At 35.7% G+C, this 23,530-nt stretch overlaps 2 protein-coding genes across 3 annotated transcripts; both read left to right on the forward strand.

Annotated features, from left to right (window-relative positions):
• Positions 1-678: 678 nt before the first annotated feature.
• Positions 679-4,453, forward strand: LOC111437864 (protein ACTIVITY OF BC1 COMPLEX KINASE 3, chloroplastic). The gene is made up of 7 exons (XM_023075944.1): positions 679-1,108; positions 1,200-1,427; positions 1,986-2,321; positions 2,423-2,978; positions 3,318-3,504; positions 3,651-4,017; positions 4,160-4,453. The coding sequence occupies exons 1-7, from the start codon at positions 791-793 to the stop codon at positions 4,286-4,288; spliced, it is 2,121 nt and encodes a 706-aa protein (XP_022931712.1). The 5' UTR covers positions 679-790; the 3' UTR covers positions 4,289-4,453.
• A 2,371-nt stretch (positions 4,454-6,824) lies between these two features.
• Positions 6,825-23,530, forward strand: LOC111437839 (enhancer of polycomb homolog 2-like). 2 transcript variants are annotated; one of them, XM_023075914.1, is made up of 13 exons: positions 6,825-7,061; positions 7,277-7,554; positions 7,637-7,766; positions 7,874-7,976; positions 12,731-12,854; positions 13,909-13,974; positions 15,857-15,895; positions 19,060-19,140; positions 19,263-19,310; positions 22,211-22,261; positions 22,371-22,439; positions 22,576-22,809; positions 23,004-23,530. In XM_023075914.1, exons 2-13 carry the CDS (start codon positions 7,405-7,407, stop codon positions 23,259-23,261), a joined length of 1,353 nt encoding a protein of 450 aa, XP_022931682.1. In that variant the 5' UTR covers positions 6,825-7,061; positions 7,277-7,404; the 3' UTR covers positions 23,262-23,530. The 2 variants fall into 2 exon arrangements, with proteins under 2 accessions (XP_022931682.1, XP_022931683.1); XM_023075915.1 differs by having other exon boundaries at positions 7,353-7,554.

Raw genomic sequence — 23,530 nt, forward strand, 5'->3', positions numbered from 1 at the left:
TGTTCACTGAAAGGCATATCGTGATATTCACTAATCTAAATACTAAATTGAAAAATAAATTTCTTTATTAAATAAATAATTAGTTAAAAAAAGAACGTATGTTCAAGTAACTAAAGTTCTCTAGAACCGGAAAGAAACATAGGGTAGATTCGTCAATAAGTTGAGGGTTTCAATGAACAATAAATTCCTACTAAAACAAATGAACTTAGAATTGTTAGGTTCATTGTCTACTCCAAAAATGGTAATGTGCTATTGACTGGCCGTGAAGGAACATGGTGTATCTAATCCCGAACAATTTTGATTTACTGAAAAGAATTTTAAATTCAAACATATTTTAATTTTATTGCAGTTTTTTGGTTTTTTTTATCTTGTACTCTTTTTTTTGTTTGTTTTCGATTTCATCTTTTGGGTCATGGTCCGAGTCTCGAAGCCTTGAAAATCGAGTCGTGACATATTGGTATCGTGTTGAGTTGAGTTAGGTTATAAAGCAATTTCAAGTAACTGAGTTATCAATCCAACTCATCCGAAATTTACAACCCAACCACAAGGAGGGACGGGAAAATAGGTTATAAATATGAAAATGAAAAAAAGAAAAAAAAAGGGAAAACGACAAATTTCCATTTTCTCAAGTGCAGTTTGCAAACACGCCATAGGACGGTGGTTGTGGCTGCTACTTATTGCTGTTCCGTGGACGAAATAATTATGAGGGAAAAGAGAGGAGAGGAGACGAACCCAACCAAAATTTCTGCAAATCTTCTTCAACAATCAACCATCCATTTGGTTCCGCACTATGAGCACCGTTGTTCCTCCATATTCGTTATGGCGCTCCGGCGACGCCATTTCCAGGTTCAACGCTTCTCCTCATGGAACTTCACTTCTTAATCCCAAGTTTCTTCGCTCAAACCACCCTCGTGCGGCTCTTGTTGAGGCCAGACCTAGGGCTCTGCCTGCGGTTAACGGCGATACCTCCCTGCCGACTCAACTGGTTTTGGCTGTCGATCGGACTGATGATTTGCAGGCGGAGGCCAGGGCGATGGCGCGTGCTGCTAACGCTCCTTTCTACAGTCCGGACCTTATTGCCAATACGTACGGTTCTCGCCCAATTGAGGTTTTCTTCGCCCAAATTGCTCTACCTCTACCTCTACCTCTGCCTCTACCTCCTTTAGAGTTTAATCGAATGTCTTGACCAAAATTTCCAGATATTGCGGAGGTCTCTGCAAATTTTGGTTGCGCTTAGTTCTTTTGGCATCAAATTGTGGTTGGACAAAAACAGTGGCCAACTCGATCAAAATAAAAGGCGGCGTGCTGCTGAGCTGCGACGAATTTTTACTCGATTAGGTCCTACTTTCGTGAAATTAGGCCAGGGATTGTCCACCAGGCCAGACATCTGCCCTCCCGAGTACCTTGAGGAGCTTTCTGAACTCCAAGTGTGTTATCCCCATTTCTTTTCTCCTTCCATTTCACCATCGCATTCCTACTTAATTGATCAAATATCTTTTTTCTTCTAGCCTGAGAACTCGGACGAATTATTTTAGGTAGCTTTATCTCATTACTCATGTCTATAGATCTTTTACTAATCTCCAAACAAGGAACATGATAATGTTAAATTTTGTTGGAACTTACAATTTTTTCATGTCAAGAATCATACATGTCCTTACCTTGACCTTTGATCATTTTTATCTCAGAACTCCATTCTGGGAAAAGTGCTCAATCGTAATTCTAGGAACTTGGCCTAAGATATTATTTTGAACTTGGTATCCATCACCTCTCCCAATTTTTGCTTTTGACATCCTAAATAAATTTATCTCCCAAATTCAAGTGATCCTGATGAAAACTTCCAAAAGCACAATTGAGGTTACTTAAGTGGTTCAAGCCCATTCTTGACAAGGCATTAATTAAACTCACTGGATGTTTTTATGTATTATTCAACTATATATGGAGCTTAGATGGTTATGTCACCTTTAACTGCTACTGCCTCTGAACAGGATGGTCTACCAACCTTCCCAGATGCAGAAGCATTTTTGTGCATTGAGAAGGAGCTGGGACTATCGCTTGATTCCATTTTCTCGTCAATATCCCCATCTCCCATTGCGGCTGCCAGCTTGGGTCAAGTTTACAAAGCCAGACTCAAGCAATCTGGTAAAGTGGTTGCCGTAAAGGTTCAGCGCCCGAACATTGAAGAAGCTATAGGACTAGATTTCTACCTGATAAGGAGCTTAGGCTTTCTCATTAATAAATATGTCGACTTCATCTCAAGTGATGTCGTTGCTCTTATAGATGAATTTGCTCGCAGAGTTTATCAAGAGCTTAACTATGTACAGGTTAGGTTTTCTTATGATACATATTTTTAATTCTGATAGTCTATCATAAGTGTGTTGATATCTTTTGAGGTTCTTAACTTTAATTTTCTGGAGCCATGCAGGAAGGACAGAATGCTAGGAGGTTTAAGAAATTATATGCTGACAAGGAAGATGTCCTTGTCCCAGACATATTTTGGGATTATACAAGTAGTAAGGTTTTGACGATGGAGTGGGTTGATGGTGTGAAATTAAATGAGCAGGAAGCCATTGAGAGACAGGGGCTGAAGGTTTTGGATCTGGTGAATACCGGCATACAGTGCAGCCTCAGACAGCTACTCGAATATGGATACTTTCATGCAGATCCTCATCCCGGTAATCTGTTGGCGACACCGGAGGGAAAACTTGCCTTTCTTGATTTTGGAATGATGAGTGAGACTCCAGAAGAAGCAAGATGCGCAATTATTGGGCACGTTGTTCACATGGTTAATCGAGATTATGAAGCTATGGCTCGTGATTATTACGCTTTAGACTTCTTGTCACCTGAGACTGATGTTTCTCCAATTGTGCCAGTTCTTAGGAATTTCTTTGACGACACTCTTAATGCAACTGTGAGTGAACTTAACTTCAAAACAATAGTAGATGGTTTGGGTGCAGTATTTTATCAATATCCATTCAATGGTGAGTTAGTCCACCTCCTCCATATTTCAATTTTCTGAAATCTAGTAGCTTAATTAGGAAAAGTCATTAGAGTTTATATTAATTAAAGTGCTATTGTTCATACGTTTCTCTTTTACAATTATCAGATGTATAATAGTTAGAAACGCACAAAATCGACTTGATCATGTAGTTTTTATTTCTTATTGTTGTCTTTTTGCTATTAAAAAAAAATCTATATCTAACTATGGGTAGTTTATTCTTTATTTTCAATTGGAAGCTGTAGATTGTCTGTATGTTTTCCTGATAGAAACGCTATCCTATTACTAAACTTGATTGTTTGCTTTCTTAATTATCATCCAGTGCCAGCATACTACGCGTTAATTTTGAGATCGCTCACAGTATTGGAAGGGTTAGCACTGTATGCTGATCCAAATTTCAAAGTTCTGGCTGCTTCATATCCATATTTTGCTAAAAGGCTTCTGACAGATCCAAATCCTTATCTGAGAGATGCTCTTATCGAGTTGCTCTTCAAGGATGGGAAGTTTAGGCATGTACCACTTCACAATTTATACCTCATTTCATTTCACAATCAATACAAGACCCAATGCCTTCTTCATTAAACTGTTGATTATGTATTTATCCTATTGATTGCTCACTTGAAAAATTTGTTGTCTTGTCGTCTGCTCATTACAGATGGAGTAGACTTGAAAACCTGTTGCTTCAGGGAAGAAAAGACAGAGACTTCTCTGTAAAAGAAGCTCTACAGCCTGTTCTGAAGCTCTTATTGGGTCCAGATGGCGAGGGACTCCGAGCCTTAGCTGTTAAGGAAGCGATTCGTGTGACTGAAGCTTTTGTTTTGGGGACAGTAAACGATACGTATAATTCTATGCCTGATTTTATGAGACTTATAGTATTTAGGGATAGCGCTTCTCGTACTCTCGGGATGAGCAATGAAGAACAAGAAAGCATGATAGAGCTTCGAGATCAGGTACTGAGGATATGGAGACTACTTCAATCTTCTGAAAATTTTGATCCTGCCCTTTTGCAACCCATAGTGCAGGTACGGATTAGCAAATTCTTCTTTGAGTGCTTTTACTGAAACTAGGCTCGCATTATGCTGTAGATGAGAATGTCATGTGAGATGAAGTTCAATTAAATCATAAGAAACTTCCCTAAATTTGCTATATATGTTGCACAAACAGGTCCTACAACAGCCCGAGGCTCGCAGCCTTGGAGGCCGCATTTTCAGCGGGATTACGCAGCGTCTTGCTGCACGGTTGCTGCAGCAAGTACTTCGAGCTTCAACAACAGTGTCTGCTTCAACTGGGTAACCATTATTGATGGAGTTGTAAGTTTTTCATCAGCTGGTTCATGTGGCTTTATTAATTTCTTCGATATTCTATAATATAAGTGCTAATATACTCGCCATGTTGTTACATCAATAGTGATATACCAAAAAGAAATCAATGATACCATTCATTTTGTCTTATGTATTGGAATTGTTCCATCCAGTGAAATTGGGGGAAGTTTTGGGTGAAAATTTTGAGTGATTATGCAGTAAAAATGTGCATTTGACAGGAGATTATTAGTTTATGGAGCAAGCTCGTGTGGCTCGAAAGAGATGGGATTTATGCACATGTGTATTATATGAGGACTATCCACGAAACGTCAAAGAATTAATCTTGATAGTCAAGCCTTTAGATGAAAAAACTCGTTCTCAATCCAAAGTTGAAATACTCCACGAGTTTGATGACCAATCTAACTTAAATATTTCTAAGAAACATGCAACTTAAGCCACGATATAATATGTTTTAGATTTGGAGTAAAGAGAGGAACTCCCTCGTTTTTCATTTTATCATAATGTCCCCGTCGAATAGTAGAAGAGTCGAAGAATGAAATCTATCAATAAGTCTTCGGTTATGCCCTTTAGAGCCTTGACAATTGTAAGAGCTATGGGCATCCTTCCTTATAGGTTCTTTCCATTCTTGGATTGCCTTAATCTTAGAAAAGTTTACCGGTGTTATGGGTAAATTTTGACACTAGAACTAAAATCAAAGGGCAGAGAACTACTAGGGGCAATTCGGGATAAAGTTGAGCGAGCTAAAAGCCTAAAAGTCACCTCGAGCCTAGCTGAGTCGAGTGAGTCAAGACAAGAAGGGAAAGTCACCTCGAGCCCACAAACTAATGAACCTCAAAAAATGGTTGGTTCAACCATTTCCTAAACCAATTCGGAAGAAGGGAAATGAAACCCAAGTCAACCTTCATATAGATGAACTCATTCTCTAAACCTAAACCCGACTACATTTTGATCTCTTTGACTTATGCAATGGAGTATGTATGGCAAACACTACACCAATGTGAAGTTTTCATTGTTTAGCGTTTGAACTTGGAAGCAAGCTACAACTACCTTGAATCAATACACGATTGAAAAGAAAGCGATGGACGTTCAAAATTCATGGTTGATTGCGTCCCAGGTTGGTTGGTCTTGTTATTGTCGATTTAGGGTGATCAGGATCCTCTAAAGAATGAATTCTCATCGATGGAATATGAATAGTTAAGATTAACTAATGTCTTTTCTTTCTATTACTTTTTTCCCCTTATTCTAAAACACAACAATAGACTTACAACTCTCGTATGGGAAAAAGCTTCTATGTGATATATGATGCTAACCAAATCAAGTGCAAATCAAGTGCGTTCGCTTTGCCAAAATTTGTGCATCAACAATGTCGTTGTCGGTGGTGATCAACAGTGTTCTACCAACAAACCTGTACATCATCGTTGGGGATGAATAAAAAGATAATGGATTTGAATGGTGACTTGGATAGAGACAATTCCAACCAAGTAAGCCAGCCATGAAGGACGAGGGTTGATACTTCTCAAAACAGTGGCGAAGACTCGTCGCATTGCATAAGTTCATAATTTGAACAATAGAGTCCTATCCTCTCACTCACTCGAGAGAGACTTGATATTATAATGAGATGATAAATAAATTGTTCATAAATCAGTAGTACTCAAAGATATATTTAATGAATGAAAATTAATTGAATAAAAAGTTTAGCTAATTAATTTGTATCATTGAAGTTTATAATGTGCGAGTTCACAAGGACCCCTAATATTAAAATAATTAATTTAACTTAACAAAAAATTTAAAATGTACCTATTAATATTTAACACCTCTAATATATTAAATATATTAAATAAGAAAAATAAACTATTAGATATAGTGTATTAAATAAACCAATATATATTAAATTTATAGATGATTTTGAATGTTAATAAAAACACTCAAAATTTTTAAAAATTTCAATAATTTTAAAAGCTCAAACATTTAAATGATATTTTTTTTTGATTTTCGTGTGAATTTGAATTTTGGGTCGGGCCAAAAGGAAAATCTTTACAGAGAAATAAACTAATACCTTTAATTTGTTTATAAAAATATCGACGATAGAAATCGTTAATACTTTGTTTATTTGTACCATTGAAGTTTAAAGAACATCTTTTAACCTTAAAAAATGTTTAAAAATTACTTCAACCTTTCAAAAGTTTTACTAATAACTTTAATTTTTTAAAAAAAAGTTCAAAAATATCATTGTCTTCAATATATGAGCGGAAAGTTTGTAACACGTTTCAAAAATACCCAGAAATTTTTTAAAAATTACAAGATGATCTATAAGATGGAGATGGATAGTTTGTGTCCATATATGGAGGATAAGAATATTAACCTTTAAAAGTATTTAAAAAAAAAAAAATACAAATGATAAATATAAAAATATTTAAAAAATAAAATATTAACGAGTTTATTAATTTATTGACTTTCACGATAATACTGTGCTTTATTGATCCAATTATACATGATTATAATAATGTGCTTGTTTTTTCCCTTCAGCATGTCTGGTGCTTGATTTCGGACGTATCCCCGTACCTCCCGGTTCATCTTTTCTCTCCAATCTCTCTATGCATCTCTAATCTTGATTCTACTGTTATAATTATCGTTTTTTTTTCTTCCGTTTCCTCTCACGATTGACCCTGTGAGCTCGGATTGAGGGACGAGTTGCAGTTCGAAGGGGACAAGGGCAGAAGATTTCAAGAACGCGGATTCTGAAGGTGAGGAGTTATTACGCTGGGGGGATCTGCTTGGATGCTAGGGTTATGGGTCGGGGGGTTTGAAGTGGGGGAGGGGTTCACAGGGAGAGGCAGGGATACTCGTATGATCTTCGCTGACTTCCCATTGCCGTTAATTGTGTTCTACAGCTTCAATTTGTGCATGATATAGTTTTTTATTTTTTTTTTAAATTTTGTAAACAACTTTGGTTCTTCAGTGGCGGAGATTTGTATCCAAGAAACTGGAATTCTTCATCGTGTTGGTGAATTAGGATTTCGATTTTTAACCTGCAGTGGTAGAGGTTGGAGCATCGGAAAGAATTGGAAAAGATAGAAATGAGCTACAATGAGTAGGTTGTCGTTCAGGCCTCGTCCGCTTGACATTCATAAGAAGCTTCCTATTGTCAAGTCTGTGAAAGAATTGGAAGATGACGAAACCCCTACCTCTACCCGCAATTCCCAACTGCTTCGTCTTGCGACTGAGGTAGATAATGAGGTACTGGCACTGTATTTATCTTAGTGCTTCCCGTCATCCCATGTTTGTCTAGATCAATCTAAATTCTTTCCCCTTAATTTAGGTACATCAAGTGCCTTGCAAGAAATTGGCTCCTGATATACCCACGCCTGAATTTGTTGTGGTTGATACATATGAGATAGACTACTCCCGCACTTTTAGTCAGCCAACTTCTTACTTACGTGGCAGAGGAGGTTGGTGATAAACACAGTTCTGTTGATATTTATAGACTTAAGATTTTCTACCATTATCAATGCCTGCGTGTAAATATAATATGTGAGCATTCTCTCTTTATTTGCAGCTCGGACAGAGCTTGGAGAGTTTGTTGAGTATGACTTGGACAATGAAGACGAGGACTGGCTTCAGGACTTTAACAGAGAAAGAAAGATACTTACTCCTGAAAGGTAGTTTTTCAACTTGTACCAACGCCCGTCCCCTTCCCCTCTTCCACCATTCCATGTAGGAAAAGATAGTATATTTTCTGAATTCTGATATCACTTAAAAGAGTTGACGTCACCATACGAAGACAGTAGGAGTTTCTTAGTTGTTATTGCTGGAGGAAAGCGTTATTTAACATCATGTAGTTCCTTGCTTGCTAATATTTTAAGTTATATTTGGATCCTCTCTTGTATGTGCACATTTCCTTCCTTTTGTTTGGTAAATTTTCTTAGTTCAACTTTCATTTTTGGTCATGCAGACTTTTTGTTGTTTGAGATATGGATTCTAGAAACTTGTTCCATCGACTTTCCTTCGCTCAATCTACTGGTTGTTCTTTATGTCTATTGGCCAATGAGGATCATAAGCATTTGTTCTTCTATTGTCCTTATTTGATGGATATTTTGCACTTTCAATTTGGATCTTCAACTTAGTGTGGGTTTTTGACTATGATTCCAAAGACAACATGAACCAGTTGGTCTATGGACCTTCATAGCTATCTCAAGACAATTGATTTGGGTTGTTAAAGCTGATGTAGGTTGGCTGCTAGGTATGGCACAGTTACTTGAGACTAGCTGTTTGAGGCTAAGTGTAACAGCTCAAGCCCACCGCGAGCAAATATTGTTCTCTTTGAGCTTTCCATTTTGGGCTTCCTCTCAAGGTTTTAAAATGCATCCATTAGGGAGAGGTTTCCAAACCCTTATAAGGAATGCTTTGTTCTCCTCTCCAACTGATATGGGATCTCACAATCCACCCCCTGGGGGCACAGCGTCCTCGTTGGCACACCGCCTAGTGTTTGGCTTTGATACCATTTGTGACAGCCTAAATCGACCGCTAGTAGATAGTCCTTTTTAGGCTTTTCCTTCCAAGTTTCCCCTCAAGGTTTTAAAACACCTCCGCTAGGGAGAGGATAGGCTGGTTAGGTTAGCTATAAGGAATGCTTTGTTCCCCTCTCCAACCAATGTGGGATCTCACACTAAGTAACCATTTTGTATAAACTAGCTATTAAGGGTTAAGTTTGTTGATAGGTGGCTTGTTATAAACTAGCGGTTGGAAGATGGATAGGCTGGTTAGGTTAGCTAGGAAAAGCTTATAAATACTAATTCTCACTTGTGTTCAAACACAACTTGATCAATAAATTCTTCTCATTTGGTTATATGTTAAAAGTGGTATGAGTAACACATAGATTTTAGGATCTAATGGTTGGAAAGGGGGCGAATCCTTCCTAGAGGGTGTGATATGGATCCTCAATCAATCCACCTAATATTTGTTATCCTCAGACTACAATCTAACTCTTGTTGTCGTAAGGATCCTTAAGAACAAGTTTTGATGTAATTCATAGAACTTCGGGAACAATTCTAAATAATTGGAACTTTTATCCCTATACCTAATCTACAAAACCAAGAAGTTCTTGAAGCAAGAAATGGAGTTAACAACTAGGGAGAGCAAACCCTAGAGTAATAAATCAATAAAGACAAGGATCTCACTCCCTTGAACATGCAAGAAACATAGCAAATCAAGCACAACCTTTAAGAAACTAAGATCGGTGAATGAGGGTTCAATATTTAGATTACATTAGCAAAGAAGAAGATTTTGTTTGCTTATTTCAAGGGTAGTGAAGAATTGAAAGAGTGTCCAAATCAAGAACAAGAGAATATAGCCATTGACTTTGAGATGGAAATTGATCTTCCCACATTTAATGGAAATATGATTATAGAGGCATTTCTTGATTTCATCAAGAATGTAAATTTTTTTTTTCATTGACTTAAATAGACCAAAAGAGAAAAAAGTCTAGCTCTTTGCATCAAAGCTGAGAGCAGGAGCTTCGACTTGGTGGGACAAACTTCAAGTTAATCGAAGAAGAGCCAGAAAAAGACCTGCACACAATTGGTCAATAATGCTTTAGTTAATGAAGGATCTATTCTTGCCTGCTCATTATGAACTATTGTTGTATCTCATCAACACTGATGATGCTATCAAGGAAATTGTTGAGTTGTAGACTCGTGGTGGAGTTCCATCATTTTAGTGTCTCATTCTATTTGATAATGAGAATTACCAAATCACAAGATTTGTGGAAGACCTACATGAGAACATTACGATCAATTGGATACATGTTTGGATATACACACAAGAGGTGGTTAATGAAGGGTCACATCATGGCTCTCTCAACCAAAGTCTTTACCCAACCTTTTCCATATGGATTCTTACCAGAAAAGCCCTTCGACCATGATTGGACTGGTCCTTAAAGGGTAAGTTTACTACTTCTAAGGCATTATGCAAGCTATCTTGAAGATTGAAGACCAAACTTTCTAGTGTGACTTTGATAGATAGGCTAGGGGAAGGGTTGTTCGTATTTCTAGAGGCTCACTTTTAAAAAAAATTGTTCTGCATTTCTGTAGTCCTAGTAGTGGTGGTCTGGGTTATCGACACATTGGAAGACCTTTTACTTTTTCCTCGAACGCAAAACGTTTTTTCGATAGTCCTTCTATAAAGACGACTTTGTTTGGTTTCAAAAGTCAACGAACAAGAATGTTTCATAGAAGTAACGAAGGTTTTGAACAAAGGTGCCAAAAGTAGTGGTAATACCTTCAAGTAAAGATTTTAAGGATAGAAGGACTTCAAAGACCTTCTCTAGGATTTTATAAAAAGGAAGAGTCCAACCCCTCACTTGATCAATCACTAGAAGGTTATCCTCTCTGTAGATGCAGTAAAGAAGACTTCAGGTTCCTCGATGATGAAGTTGCATCTCCAAGTACAAGAAAAGGAGACAAAGGAGGAAGTTAAAAAAATATGTTGGAAAGAGGTTAGAGGGGTTAAAGAAGAGACTTCCAGGGTAGAATTCTAGAGGCTTTTGAGAACTAACTTCAATTAACATTTATAATCAATCCTTTCCTAGCCAGTCTTCTTGCTTTAAATGTGGGTTGGATCACCCTGGCGTTGTCCCATCATATGGTGGTTGAGTGAATTTCAGAAACATTTCACATCATTTATGGGGCTTGGAGTTATTTAGAGATATTGGCAATTGTTTTGGAGGCTTTATTGAATATGATGAATGCTTTGCTTGTTCGAGGGAGCCTGTAAAAGAGCAATTGAAGTTAGAGACAACTATTGTGGATTTATTCTAGTAGAGATCAATTTGATTGATGGTAAGACAGATTTTACAACACAAGTCTATTCTTTTCAAGATTGTAATTTGTTGCTATGAAAAGTGGTTGAAATCCATGGTAGCTTCTCGTTTGAAGTAGCAACACAGTTTTACAATGGGCTGGAAGGGAACGGTATAAGCCCAGTGGACAAATGGAGGGTTCAAAATGGGTTGGTTTGTCCATCAATTATAATACATAAAGGTGCAGTTGGGTGTCAAACAACTAATTTGGGCCTGTGGAGTTCCATTTTTTTTTTTTTGATAGTGTACTGTGGGATAAGCTGAGGTGACAGAAAAGTCTGAGAAAGAGAAGGTCCCCAAATTGAGGAATGTTAGTATCTCCGTTATTGAATTGATCACAGGTGGTTTTGCAATTTCTTTTAGCATAAGTTGTAACGGAATTTTTAGTTGTTGGTTCTTTTTTGCTTCCTCTAGAGACATCTTGAAGTTGATGGCAAGACCATAGAGGCCCAGAGGAAAAATAGACTGAGAGGTCAAGGAATCTTTCATTGCTCTGTAATTATGAAAAACAAGAAGTTGATTACTCGTAATTGAAAGCTAGTTCCTAATTGTTATCCTCTCATGGAATGTGAGAGGCCTTGGTTCCGTGGCCAAAAGAAGCTTAACAAAAAGATGTGATGCTCAAGTTCAATCTTGATTTCATCATTCTCATGAAACTAAGTTGAAGTCTATTAATAGGAGGTTGATTTTGAAGCTTTAGAAATGCGACCGCTTTTCAATATTAGTATTTGTTATCCTTTGGAACGACCGTCCATGCTGTGTCTCTAAAGTGGTACTGGGCTTGTTTTCTATCTCACGTGATTTGTAGGTGTAATGAGTTAAAGGATTTCAGAAATTGACTGAGTGAATTAAAGGATTCCTTTTATTTCTTTCCAGAACCCAGAAGAGAAAAGTGAAAAGGCATTTGATATTTTGGTCAATGCAATGACGTGCAAAGGACCTTGCCATGGGGATGTGTTGAAAAATGAAATTATTACTTTTTACTTTGTCTGTGTTACTGATATTGGAGATCTTGGACGAGGGTTCTAAGATCATAATAGAAAAATAACGTGCTTCCCGAGGAGAAATTTTTTGCAGAGTGATTATTTATCCTAACTTTGATGTTCATCAGAAATAAAAGCCGCTGTTGGCGAAAGAGAATGACAAAAAAATCCGACTTAAAGTCAGCAATGGTCAGAACTTATAGTTTTCAAGTGTTGAGTAAAAATAGTTTTGTAAGATCAATTGATCAAGAATCTGCCTTTTGTTGTTATTGTTTATGGTAGAGACAATTTATATAATTCCTCCTTAACCTCAGTTCTTCTATAGCTACGTGTGAAACTATTAGAAATTCTAGAACATGCTTCCTCTTGATTGACCATTTCCATCTTTCATTATGTGAGTCACCTCCTTGGTTTGCCTCATGGCGTCCTTATTTCTTTTCCAAGGTGTATTGTTGCCATGCTGTGTGCCAATGATAGTTGACTGAACAATTTGAGTTCAAAGATTGAGAAAGGTGCTAATGTGATTTTAGTTTCTCTTTGAGAAGGTGCTAATTAGGTGTACTTGTCAATACAGATTTGAGAGTTTCCTCTTTAAATTGGAGGTATTGGATCACAAGGCTCGAGAAAGAGCTGGTATAATAACAACTACTCTTGGTTCACCCATTCCTGTACTTCTACAACGTGACAATGCTATTGAGGTGATATATATTTTTATCATATTTGGGCATTTTGTACTAACTTTTGATTTAATTTTGCATATTTTAACACTGAATTATTGCTGTTACTTTTCTGTGGATCGATCCAATATTCATCACAATGCAAGTCTCTTCCATTTGATTTATTTTAATGCTATGCTATACATCTTATATGTGTGACTTTAATTTGGCACAGGCAATGAAGTTATGTTTGGGAGTAATTTTCTTGTATATTATTGATTGAGAAAATAAGATTAGTTGTATGTTTGAGTATTAGCCTCTTTTCATTACATCAATTAAAAGTCTCGTTTCTTGGTTTAAAAAAAAGAGGATCTCAATCATAGATAAAAAAAAAATCAGTAATTAGCATAAGTCTAAAAAGGAAAGTATGACTATGAATATACAAAGAAATAAATAATATTCCTCATTGATAGATTGATTTCCTCCTACTGATCTTGACACTCTATTCACTTCTTCCAACCAATTTTTCAGGATCAGTCGTACATATAGGAATGTAGTAATACTAGAGTATTCAACAATCTAGAGCTTTTGAGATATATCTGGAATGTCTCCCAATTTCTGTGCGATCTTCCAATTGACTGCCTTTCCTGTTGATCATTCATCTTCCAATAGTTAGCTTTGGTTCTTACAATAGGTTATAGGCTAGCTAACTAATAACTTCCCTTCTCAACTATTATACCTCATTTCCCTTTGTTAGAATGTGTGAACCCAGACTTTTTCCAAAAAATATCTCAGATATCACATTTCTTGTCAGTTCTAAGACCATTTCTGTATTGTGTATATATTTCAAAATTACTATCCCCTGAGATTCCTTTTTTATCTGCTTCAACTAGAAGATCCTCGGCTCCTGTGACTTTATACCTTCCAAGTACCCTGGATGCATATACTAAAAACATCAGCCAGAACGCAGAATATTTCTAACGCAGCAATGAATGACTTTGTTGATCAATTTTTGATAGATATTTCACGTCTTCTGGAAATTTATTGTTTCATTTATTTTATTAATAACAGTTTGTTTCGTTTATTTCAATGGCAGGCTCTACAAACTCAAGCAATCAGATATTCAATTATTGAATCTGTTTACGATTATTGGAAGGAAAAGGTGTGAATAAACCCCCTAGTTTTTTACAAGTTTGAATGTTAATTAGGATGTCTCGCTTTTGTTAATTTATTTAAAAAATTGGAGGAATACAAAAAAGAGGATGGGACATCCTCAAGAACGCCAAGGGTGCATATATAAAAGCACTCCAATTGGCATCAATGTTTAACAAAGAGGAATTACAAAAAAGATGTACAAATAGCTCCATTTTGAAGTTTGACCGACCACCCTGTCCCAAAACAAATATTTATTCATCCAACTATCTTGAAAAGTTATTTATTTCATTCAAGTCAAAGTTTCCAAAGAAGGCGTTAATCTATTATTCTAAAGATAAAATGATGCCTCTTTGGGTGGGATTGGTATGCATAGAGCTTGTGGGAGAATGTTGTGTGATGAAAGGAAGGGTGGAGATTGGTTAGTTTTTATCACCGATTAACCAAAAAACTTAAGTTGTTTGGTGTTGGTAAATTTATCTTATGTCAATACTTTTATATTCCTTCTCACTTGTGGGCTTGGAAATTTGTAGTGGGCCCAACAAGTAGAAATCAATGTTAGTTGGGGAGATAATAACATTACAGAGATTTAAACACAAACCTCATGCTCTGGAACAATTTTAAATCACCAATTAACCCAAAACCTTAAGCTTGGGGAATCATGCTGGGGGATGTAGATGGTTTTGGCTAAATGAGCAATTGAGGGCCAAATAGTGAAAGGGAGATAATTTTCTTGAGGAGCTGAGAAGCATATATGACACTGCTATGGGGTGACGAAAGTGGTGCATTATTGGGGGACCTAATGTGGCAAGAAAAACATGTGAAAAACTTTAAGTTGAAGCATTAAAATATGCAGAATTTGGACAAGTTAGTAGATGTTTTACTATTTATTTATTATTGCTTTATTTATTTATATTTATTTTTGCTATGAAAACATAGAAAAACGTGAAAGGGTACAAATCCTTAAGGGACTGAAAAGAAAAACAAACAACCAAACTAGTAAAGTAAAGATCTGAAGTATTACGAGAGCCAAAATAAAAGTAAAGCATCTATGAGTGGCAATAAAAGATACAGCAACTTTTAAAGTTAGCAAATGAAATTAAAGTATTTGATATCCCTTTAATTACTGGCTGATGCAAATTGCTGAATACAGGGAAGAACTTGGTACGATCTTTATTTGATATGTTCTTGCATCTCCGGAAGTGTTGATTTTTTAATGAAAGGCTTATTGTAGCAACTTTTAAAAGAACGTCAACTAGTGATTTTTCTATTTCCTATACATCTCTCTTTTGTGTTGGTTATCTTACAAAAATATTATTCACGAGTTGAAATGAGAAATTATTTTTAAATAGTAGGTTGTAGTGAACACACTCTTGGGATCTATCATATTTTAAACTTTCTTCCCCCTTTTTAAAAATTATTTGTTGCATTTTCAATTCTTCGTTTTAGATTGTTAGCCAATTACTTGTTTTGATTTTTTGTTATCTTAGTTTATTAATTTATTTATTTTTTTGGTTTTGTTCTTGTAGAATGTTAAATGAGGGAATTATCTTGATTTTATCGATTTCGTAAGAAACTAAACTTTCCACCCCTAAGAGAGGCTACAAGAGGGCTCTCATATTGTAGTGCTATTGTAGTGCTACAGTCTAGTTTGTTGGATACTGAAGATTAGATGTAATTTAAAAAGAAAATGATTAGATGTGTCTTCTGAGAATGGTTTGCTTAGGTTTGTTACAGTATTCTTATCTAAAAAAAGTTCGTGTTTTGCCTTTTGGGTTCTTGCAAGTATACCAAATTCTTCTAAGATCTGTACTATTAATTTTTTTTTTCTATTTTTCAAATTAATGGAATGCATATTGATACTTGTTTTTTTTTTTTTTCTCTCTTAACAGCGTGAACGATGGCAAAAGCCTGTTTTGCGGCGTTTGCAGGTTCATCATTGTTCCATTTTTTTTCATGTTATATGTTATTAATTGCTTTATTGTCCATACACATTCTCTAGGATCCGTCTTTTTCAGGGTTTAGAAATGTAGGAACTACTCAAGGGCTTATAGCACGTTGCACATGTACCCTTTATCTAGTAATTCATACTCTTGATCGTGCATAATTTTATATTCATTAGGTTTATCCTATTAAATGGTAAGTTAGGTTGAGTGGCATCTGGGGCGAGATCTGTATGATATATGTTTCCCAAGAGTGGCAATTGGTCTATTCCTTATTCTAATAGATATTTGTCTCTCTTTCTTTTAAAAAGAAAGGGGTAGAGTGAGATCCCAATAGTGCACACGTATGCTAGAGGGGCAAAGATGGAAATTCACTGTCCGTTTAATTATTTGTCTTTTGTGTGTTTGTATTAATAGCTTTTGTGTAGGGAGTACAAGGGGTTATGTATTAATGTAAATTTTGAGCCTAAGTGGTGGAGCCAAAAATCCTTACGGCGGTATTTTATTAATCTTAATGAAAGTTGTACAATAGGGTAAGCCTTAGCCTTTATATATAGGCGTAGCTTCTGGGATAATGGGCTGTAAGTACAGGGATGGTTGAACAAATTAACAAAGAAAAAACAACAAATAAATAGAATAGATATACCAAGCTACGTTACAAAGAGAGCCCTAATAAACAAAGCAATCTACATAAATTCCCCCTTTCAAGAAGGATAACTCGTCCTTGAGTTTTAAGATGAATCTTATCAGGAGGAAAAATAGGTGGAGAGATAATCCGGAAACTCAATCATATGAGAATTGCCGCAAATTTTCTTCCTTTGCAACTTGCTGTAAGTTCCTCTTGGAAATCTTTCATTTTCAAGATGCACAAGGACTAAATCACCAATAACAAATTCCTTATGCCTCCTTTTCTTGTTTGCAAGTTGGGCTTATTTAGTAACAGCTTCCATGAGGTGTTATATGACTTCTTTATGTATTCTTTGTACCTGTCACAGCGTCATCGCGATGTGGAGCGACCGACGTCCTTCCCTAGGGGGCTTTTTCGAGAGGAGTGGTTTGGATTCACCACCAATCATCGGGTTCTGGGGTGTAGTTGATCTCCCATTTGAAGGAAAATGTTGGTCTAGGAAACCAAAAATTAGGTTTGGGGGTTAATTGAGTGTAAGGAAGCTGTCAGCATCCCTTCAACATCTGTTTTAGAAGAATAGTTGCCATATTTTATTTTAAAACCATCCTTTTACTTTTTATCCAAAGAAAATGTTTTTTATTTTTCATTTTGAGTGTCCCAAATTTACTAATCCACACGTTAATTGTAAAATCTGGATTAATCATTATGAGTGGCTCAAAGCCATTAGAAAAAAAAGTTGGAATTTGTTTTGGGAAAATTTTCTTGTTTTTCTAGGATACATCATTATGGGTCCAACATTTACTAAATGCACATTCAACCCTTATTAAGTATACTTAATAAAATATATATGACAAAAACAATAAATTTTGAGAGTGAAATACTTCAAACTTATTTTTTAAGCATGCATAAACTTGTTGACTTTAGATTTCCTTCTTGTATAAAAAAAAATATATACTGTTACAAATATATATTTAATGAATGTCATTGCCATGTCTGTGTCCGTGTCCTAGATATTTAAAAGATGATGTGTCACGGCATTCATGTCGTATTGTATTGTCTTGTATTTGTTAACAACTCTTAGCATAAACCAGTTATTTCATTAACAAACTTCCCCAACCACTTAATTAGTAAAGTTTCATTATTTATTTATTTACTTTCCTTTCTTTTAAACTATCCAAGTCGAAACCCCAACATTCCATAGACATGACCTTCTCCCATCCTACTAGGTGTGCTATTTTCTTTTCTTCCTTTCTAAAAGAAGTTTCTGTTCAACCTGCAATTTTCAACCTTACCTTTGTAGGCATTAGAAACAGAGACAAATATCAAATTGGCAGATTAAGTAAAACCACTTTACCCAAGTCAATCTCCCACCTTTTGAAAGATAATACTCCAACAACTTAGTATACTATCTTATCCACAATTGGCTCCCAAAACTTCAATCTTTTCTATGATTCCCACCCAATGGCAGAACTCAATAACTCATGGAAACTTCTCCACCTTGCGGCCAAAATTTTCCAGCCGTCTCAACCATTCTGTCATCTAAATATTATCTGTACAAAGAAGATTTTCCCAATTTAATTCTAAACCCAATAAAATCTCGAAAATTTTAGAACTAACCCTTGAACTTTCGAACATTTCCTCTATATCCTAACTAAAAAATACTGCATCATCGTGGCTGTAAAACTTAAACATCTTTTCCAACCTCAAAACCTTTGAAATCAACATTTTCAAGCCCTTTGTTCAGCAAACAACTCTTCACTTCTCCTATTAATAGAAAGAGAAAGGTGACAGTAGATCTGTATATCTTAACTGGTGATTGTAAATCAATCGAGTTTATAGATAAAAACTTGGATGATACCAAGTAGATCAGGAGCTAGTAGGAGTAGAATATTGTTTATTAGTCTGGCAGTTGGACATTTTTAAGGTTGTAGAGCCTGGTAGTTCTTACAATAGGCTTTATTAAAGCCAAATTGAAGTCCGATTGAAAGTCCAATAGAAAGGTTCAATAAAGGCTAATGGATTCCATGATACCAAACTTGAAGGCAAGTTGGTTAGATTCGAGAGCTTAGGCACTAGGGAACAATAATAGCAGTACCACAACACCAGATGAACTAAAAATGAATCATATAAAACATTTTACACACATCTCAATGCAAAGAGCTATGTCCAGCCACACAAGTGCAACAGAATGCAACATTGTCTTTTTAAGTGTCAATTTATCGATCTTGTCTTTTTTTTTTTTTGTTCTCGTTCAAAAAAAAAGAAAAAAGAAATTCACCATTGGTTATCAAGCTCTTTATTGAACTTCAACTTTATTCCGTAGTCCTAGATCTAAGAACATTCTTGCAGAAAAAGTTTCAGTGGCCTTTCATGATTTTCGTCTCTGGGTTCTTTAGAGTAGAGAATATGATATTGTCATGCCATGCTTTTGTGTTCAAGTATTCGTCAATTGTGATTTTTGTGTGATGCACTCTACTCATAATATATTCACAAGGTAATTTACTTGCTCCCGTTTATTATGCAGCCACCTCCACCTGTCAATGACACAAACCCGTACAATGTTTTTAGGCCAAGGGAGAAAGCTCACAGACTTCATACAAGAAGGGTACGAAGATTTTTGCTTCCATTCTCCCATTCTCAATTACTGAAGGATGTTTGTAGTTGAAGTTTTCCACTATGCACTTTATATTCTTATATTATCCTTCTCATTCGTGATATTTTAAATAGATGCAACGGAGGGAAAACAATGTGCAATCTTTTGAAAAGCTTCGCCAGGTCATTACTACTGTCATCAATTTGAATTTTATTTTACTTCCATGTGTTAACTGTTGGTTTTCATGCTGTCTCTTTCCTTTATTTGCTGCCGTTGGTATGTTGTTAATCTTATTTTTATAACCAAGTACATTCTCTCGTGTACTTTAGCCTATTATTCTATGCATATGTCCTTTCATTGTTTGATTGTTTATAAGACATTTTTTTTTATTAATTACTCTATAGGTAAGTCCATGGTTGCATACATTATAGGATTATTTTAATTTCACTTTTACATTCAGCCCAAGCTGCCGTTGGAAATGACTTTGTGTGTGTGCTCGCACTGCATGCATCTGTTAAATGAGTATTTTTGTATATTTATACAGTGCTTACAATCCTAACCTAGAAGCTAAAAGGCAATGGTAAAAGGAAGAAGGAAAGCAAAAATCTGATCTGCACGATAAGTATTTTTGAATTATTATATGTCCAATAGCCAAATTTTGGATCAAAATAATTGGGTGAGCTTCGTTAGTAAGTTGGTAATGTTTACTTCCAGTAATTCCTCCTTAAATTTGGGACATCGATATAGGTAGTTGCATATCTATAGGGCTCTTGTGAAAAGAGCTAATGCTCAAAGATACAATTTCCATAAGGGAGTGAAAATGAGAAAGTGGTAAATGAAAGCAGTAAAAACAGAAACAATCAATTAGACTAAATTACGAAAGATGCATAAGGCACTCCAATTGAGACAAATATCTTGTAATGAAAATCCAGCAATATATTTTGGAAGAAAATACAAGAGGAAGTCTTTTCAAAATTTTCAAGCAAGAGAGTTACTCGCTAGAAGATTCTTTGATCTGTTTCCATATACAATTATGATAGAATAGCTTTAGGGTAACGGTTAAATCACTTTTTTCATGTTCAAAATTACTTTGAAACATGTCTTTAACCATTCAAAACGAACTTTACTTTTGAGTTTACGCTTTCAAATGCAATTTTCATGCCATAAAATTTTTTTTGAATAATTAAAAGCATGCTTTGGAGTACAAAAAAAAGCAAGGTAACCATTTCAAAACCACTTCTAAACATAGTTAAAACCACTTCTAAACATAGCCTTAACCGCATTATCTCATATGAGATTGGCCTTAGGATCAAAACAGAGAACCAATAGTAATTGCAGAACATTGTCCTCAAGAATGTTTGAGAAAACCCACTAGATATTGGATGAAGGGAGCAACTTGAGCCAACTAGATCGAGAGTAGGGGGAGTAAAAAATGATATGGTTGGACATCATTGATCATAATCAATATTACTTCTCTGGGGCATATAGACTTCCATAGAGCTGCAAAAGTTCCTTTTTCCAAGGGGATCAAAGAAGCTAAATGATGAGGTAACGATTGTAAGAGAAAATACTAAAGGAGTTAAGTGACCATCTGCGAGAGTCTTCATTAGAATCAATCTTTAGAAACGAAAGGCTACCCAAAAGCGATCGTAAATCAATAATTTCTGCTTTCTTTATTAATCTTCGAAATGTAAGGTTCCAAGGAAGAATTGATTTATCCCAATAGCTGAAACCAAGCCATTTGGAGAACAAGAAATCGCGAACAACCAAGGACATGGTTGCAAAACATGGATTAAATTTAATTTAATGCACGCGTGCGCATACTAGAGAACATCTTTTTATTGATGATGCAAAAGTTACCAGTGTTGTTCTTAAAGAAAAATAACTTGCTAATGACATCCTCATAAAACTACTCTCTTGATAGATTTGTGCTACTTGTAAGGGTTTTTGCAACCACCTTTAATGAAATCCTTTTTCTTCAAAAAAAAATTATAAAAGAAAACTGAAGACTGAAGTAAATTATAACAAAGCCTCCCATCTACGGAGGATTATATTCTTGGAATAGTTGCAAGAGAGTTTAAACAGAGCACACAAGTAGAAACATGAAATTTGGCAGTATCCACGGTTTTGTGCAAAAGTTGAAAATTTTCATTGAAAATTCTTTGATTTCTTTCAAATCAAAGTTCCTAAAGAAGAGGTTTAATGGTATTGACCACAATTGATTTACTTAAGATTTTGTTACATTGGGCTTAGTCAATTAATTTATAGCTTGTTAATCAGTTGAGGCATGCTTTGATAGCTTGGTCGATAATATATCCTTGTAGGCTGTTTTAGTGTAAAACTTCTTCCCATTTTCCTCATAGCTACAGTTTATCCTCTCTTTTGGCCAATTGGAGGACTTTTTTATAACCTCCTTCGGCTCAGGGTTTCTTCCACCTCTTTTGTGTATATTTCCTCTCATCATCGAAATACTAGAATGTTTCACATAAAAAATTAAAATTAAGAAGTATTTAGTTTTGGCGGGCTGTGGGTTAGTTTGCTTTGTTAGTTGAATGGTTAGTTACCAGAATATGCCAGAATATGGTTTTTTGTCTTTATAATCGCTAGCTTTTGGAATATTCAAGACAGACTTTGAATAATCTTGGACGAATGAAAACTAGGCTGCCTCATTGTTGAATATGTTCTCACTTGTCTACTTGTAATAATAATAAAAAGAAGATAATTAAATTGAAGGCAGTGGCAATAGTTTAGTACAAGGAGTGTATGTAATATACAGTAACATAGGAATGTAGTACTGTGGAAAGAAATCATGTTGATTTACTAATTTATGTGAATGAAAACAATTTATTTCAGATTTGAATGTTCATCACAAAATTATTGGATGATTATTGTTCTTACTCGAGTCACTGACGTTCTTATGGTTTGATAGATTGAATAGGCTGTGAGCTCAAAATTGTATTTGTTTTGCTGTTTCTTTTGAATATTATTCGATCTCGTTAATGATCTCAGATGTCCTCTTCTTTTGATATAGATTGCATTGTCTAAATTTTATCATTTTATGTTTGGGATTGTAAAATTTCAGGTTAGGCGCAACCTGGAACAAGCTAAAACCTTACTGGAGGCTTTAATTAAGGTGATTACTCATTGTACTCATGTGTTATTATACGTGCGTTTGCATTTGTCTTGAAGTAGTTATATGACATTGAAACACTGGATTGGCTCAAGACGTGATCTTTTTACAGAGAGAAGAGAAAAAAAGAGATCTGATGGAAAGTGAAGTCAGCCTTCAGAGGATTCACTTGAAGTATAAGGTGCGTGTGTATTATGTGTTTTATTTTTATATAGTTCTCATATACCCGGGATAATTGGTTTGATCTTACTCTAGTGATCTCTATCTACTTAATCTTTTCTTACAATATTGGTGCATGGTTTCTCATCGGATCTCAGCATGAAACTGAACTTCTGGAAGAGAGCTTAGCACTTCCTAGGTTCTTACCCTTCTCTTGTAAGTTTGGTTCAAGCGAGGATGAATTTGTGGAGTTGGACGATATCGCAACCAGTCGCCCCCCACGAATACGAATTTCTGGATCTTTTAGGGAGACAAACATGATTGTGCTCCCAACTGAAAGCATGAAGCAAGAGAATAGGCAACAACTGCCACATGGATGGCTTCACAAAATGGTACCTTAGTCGTTTATAACCTTACTTAGCATCCTTTTGTTACAATAGCAGCAGATACTACAAGTGTCCTAGCGATCCTGCCGAGCAGTTTAACATATTGAGAACTGACTTACATTTAAACTCAATAGTTTTTCTTGTTAGAACACTAATCGTGTATATTCTCGACTGTTCAACGGGATTGTCGATTTGTGCAGGATCCTCTGGAGCCAGTCTTGTTGTTTGCAAAACCTCTGGTTGCAGAGAAGTTGGCTGCTGCTAATATAGTACCACCATCAGCAGAATCTCCAACAAGGAACAGTGTGTCAATGGGATCTCATAAACTTCGAGGTAGGATCGGGCGAGGTGGCAGGATAATATTTGACAGATGGAATCCATTGATGCAGACTGGTATTGACTGTAGTAGTAACTCATATTATTCACCACCAAAGCAATCACATTTAGCATATAATTGATTGTTTGATTGAGCGAGGATCAGCATGATCTCTGTATAACAGCTCCTAGATTCTTTTGCTGCATAAACAAAGGAGTTAGGTTAGCATCAAAACGAACCTTCCTTTTTCCCGACTTAAGAATTCATGCAAAAGCAAGCTTTGTCTGCAATTTGCATGCATCATCTGAAATTGCTGCCCAATTTCTTATTCATATGTTTGTAAGTACTGTGTTTAAATATCTCAACTTTTTCTTTCATTTAGTTTGTCAACTATGTTGTGGTTTGACATTA

This window comes from Cucurbita moschata, unplaced genomic scaffold (assembly GCF_002738365.1).
Source record: "Cucurbita moschata cultivar Rifu unplaced genomic scaffold, Cmos_1.0 Cmo_Scf00067, whole genome shotgun sequence".
In the NCBI taxonomy this organism is placed as follows: Eukaryota; Viridiplantae; Streptophyta; class Magnoliopsida; order Cucurbitales; family Cucurbitaceae; genus Cucurbita; species Cucurbita moschata.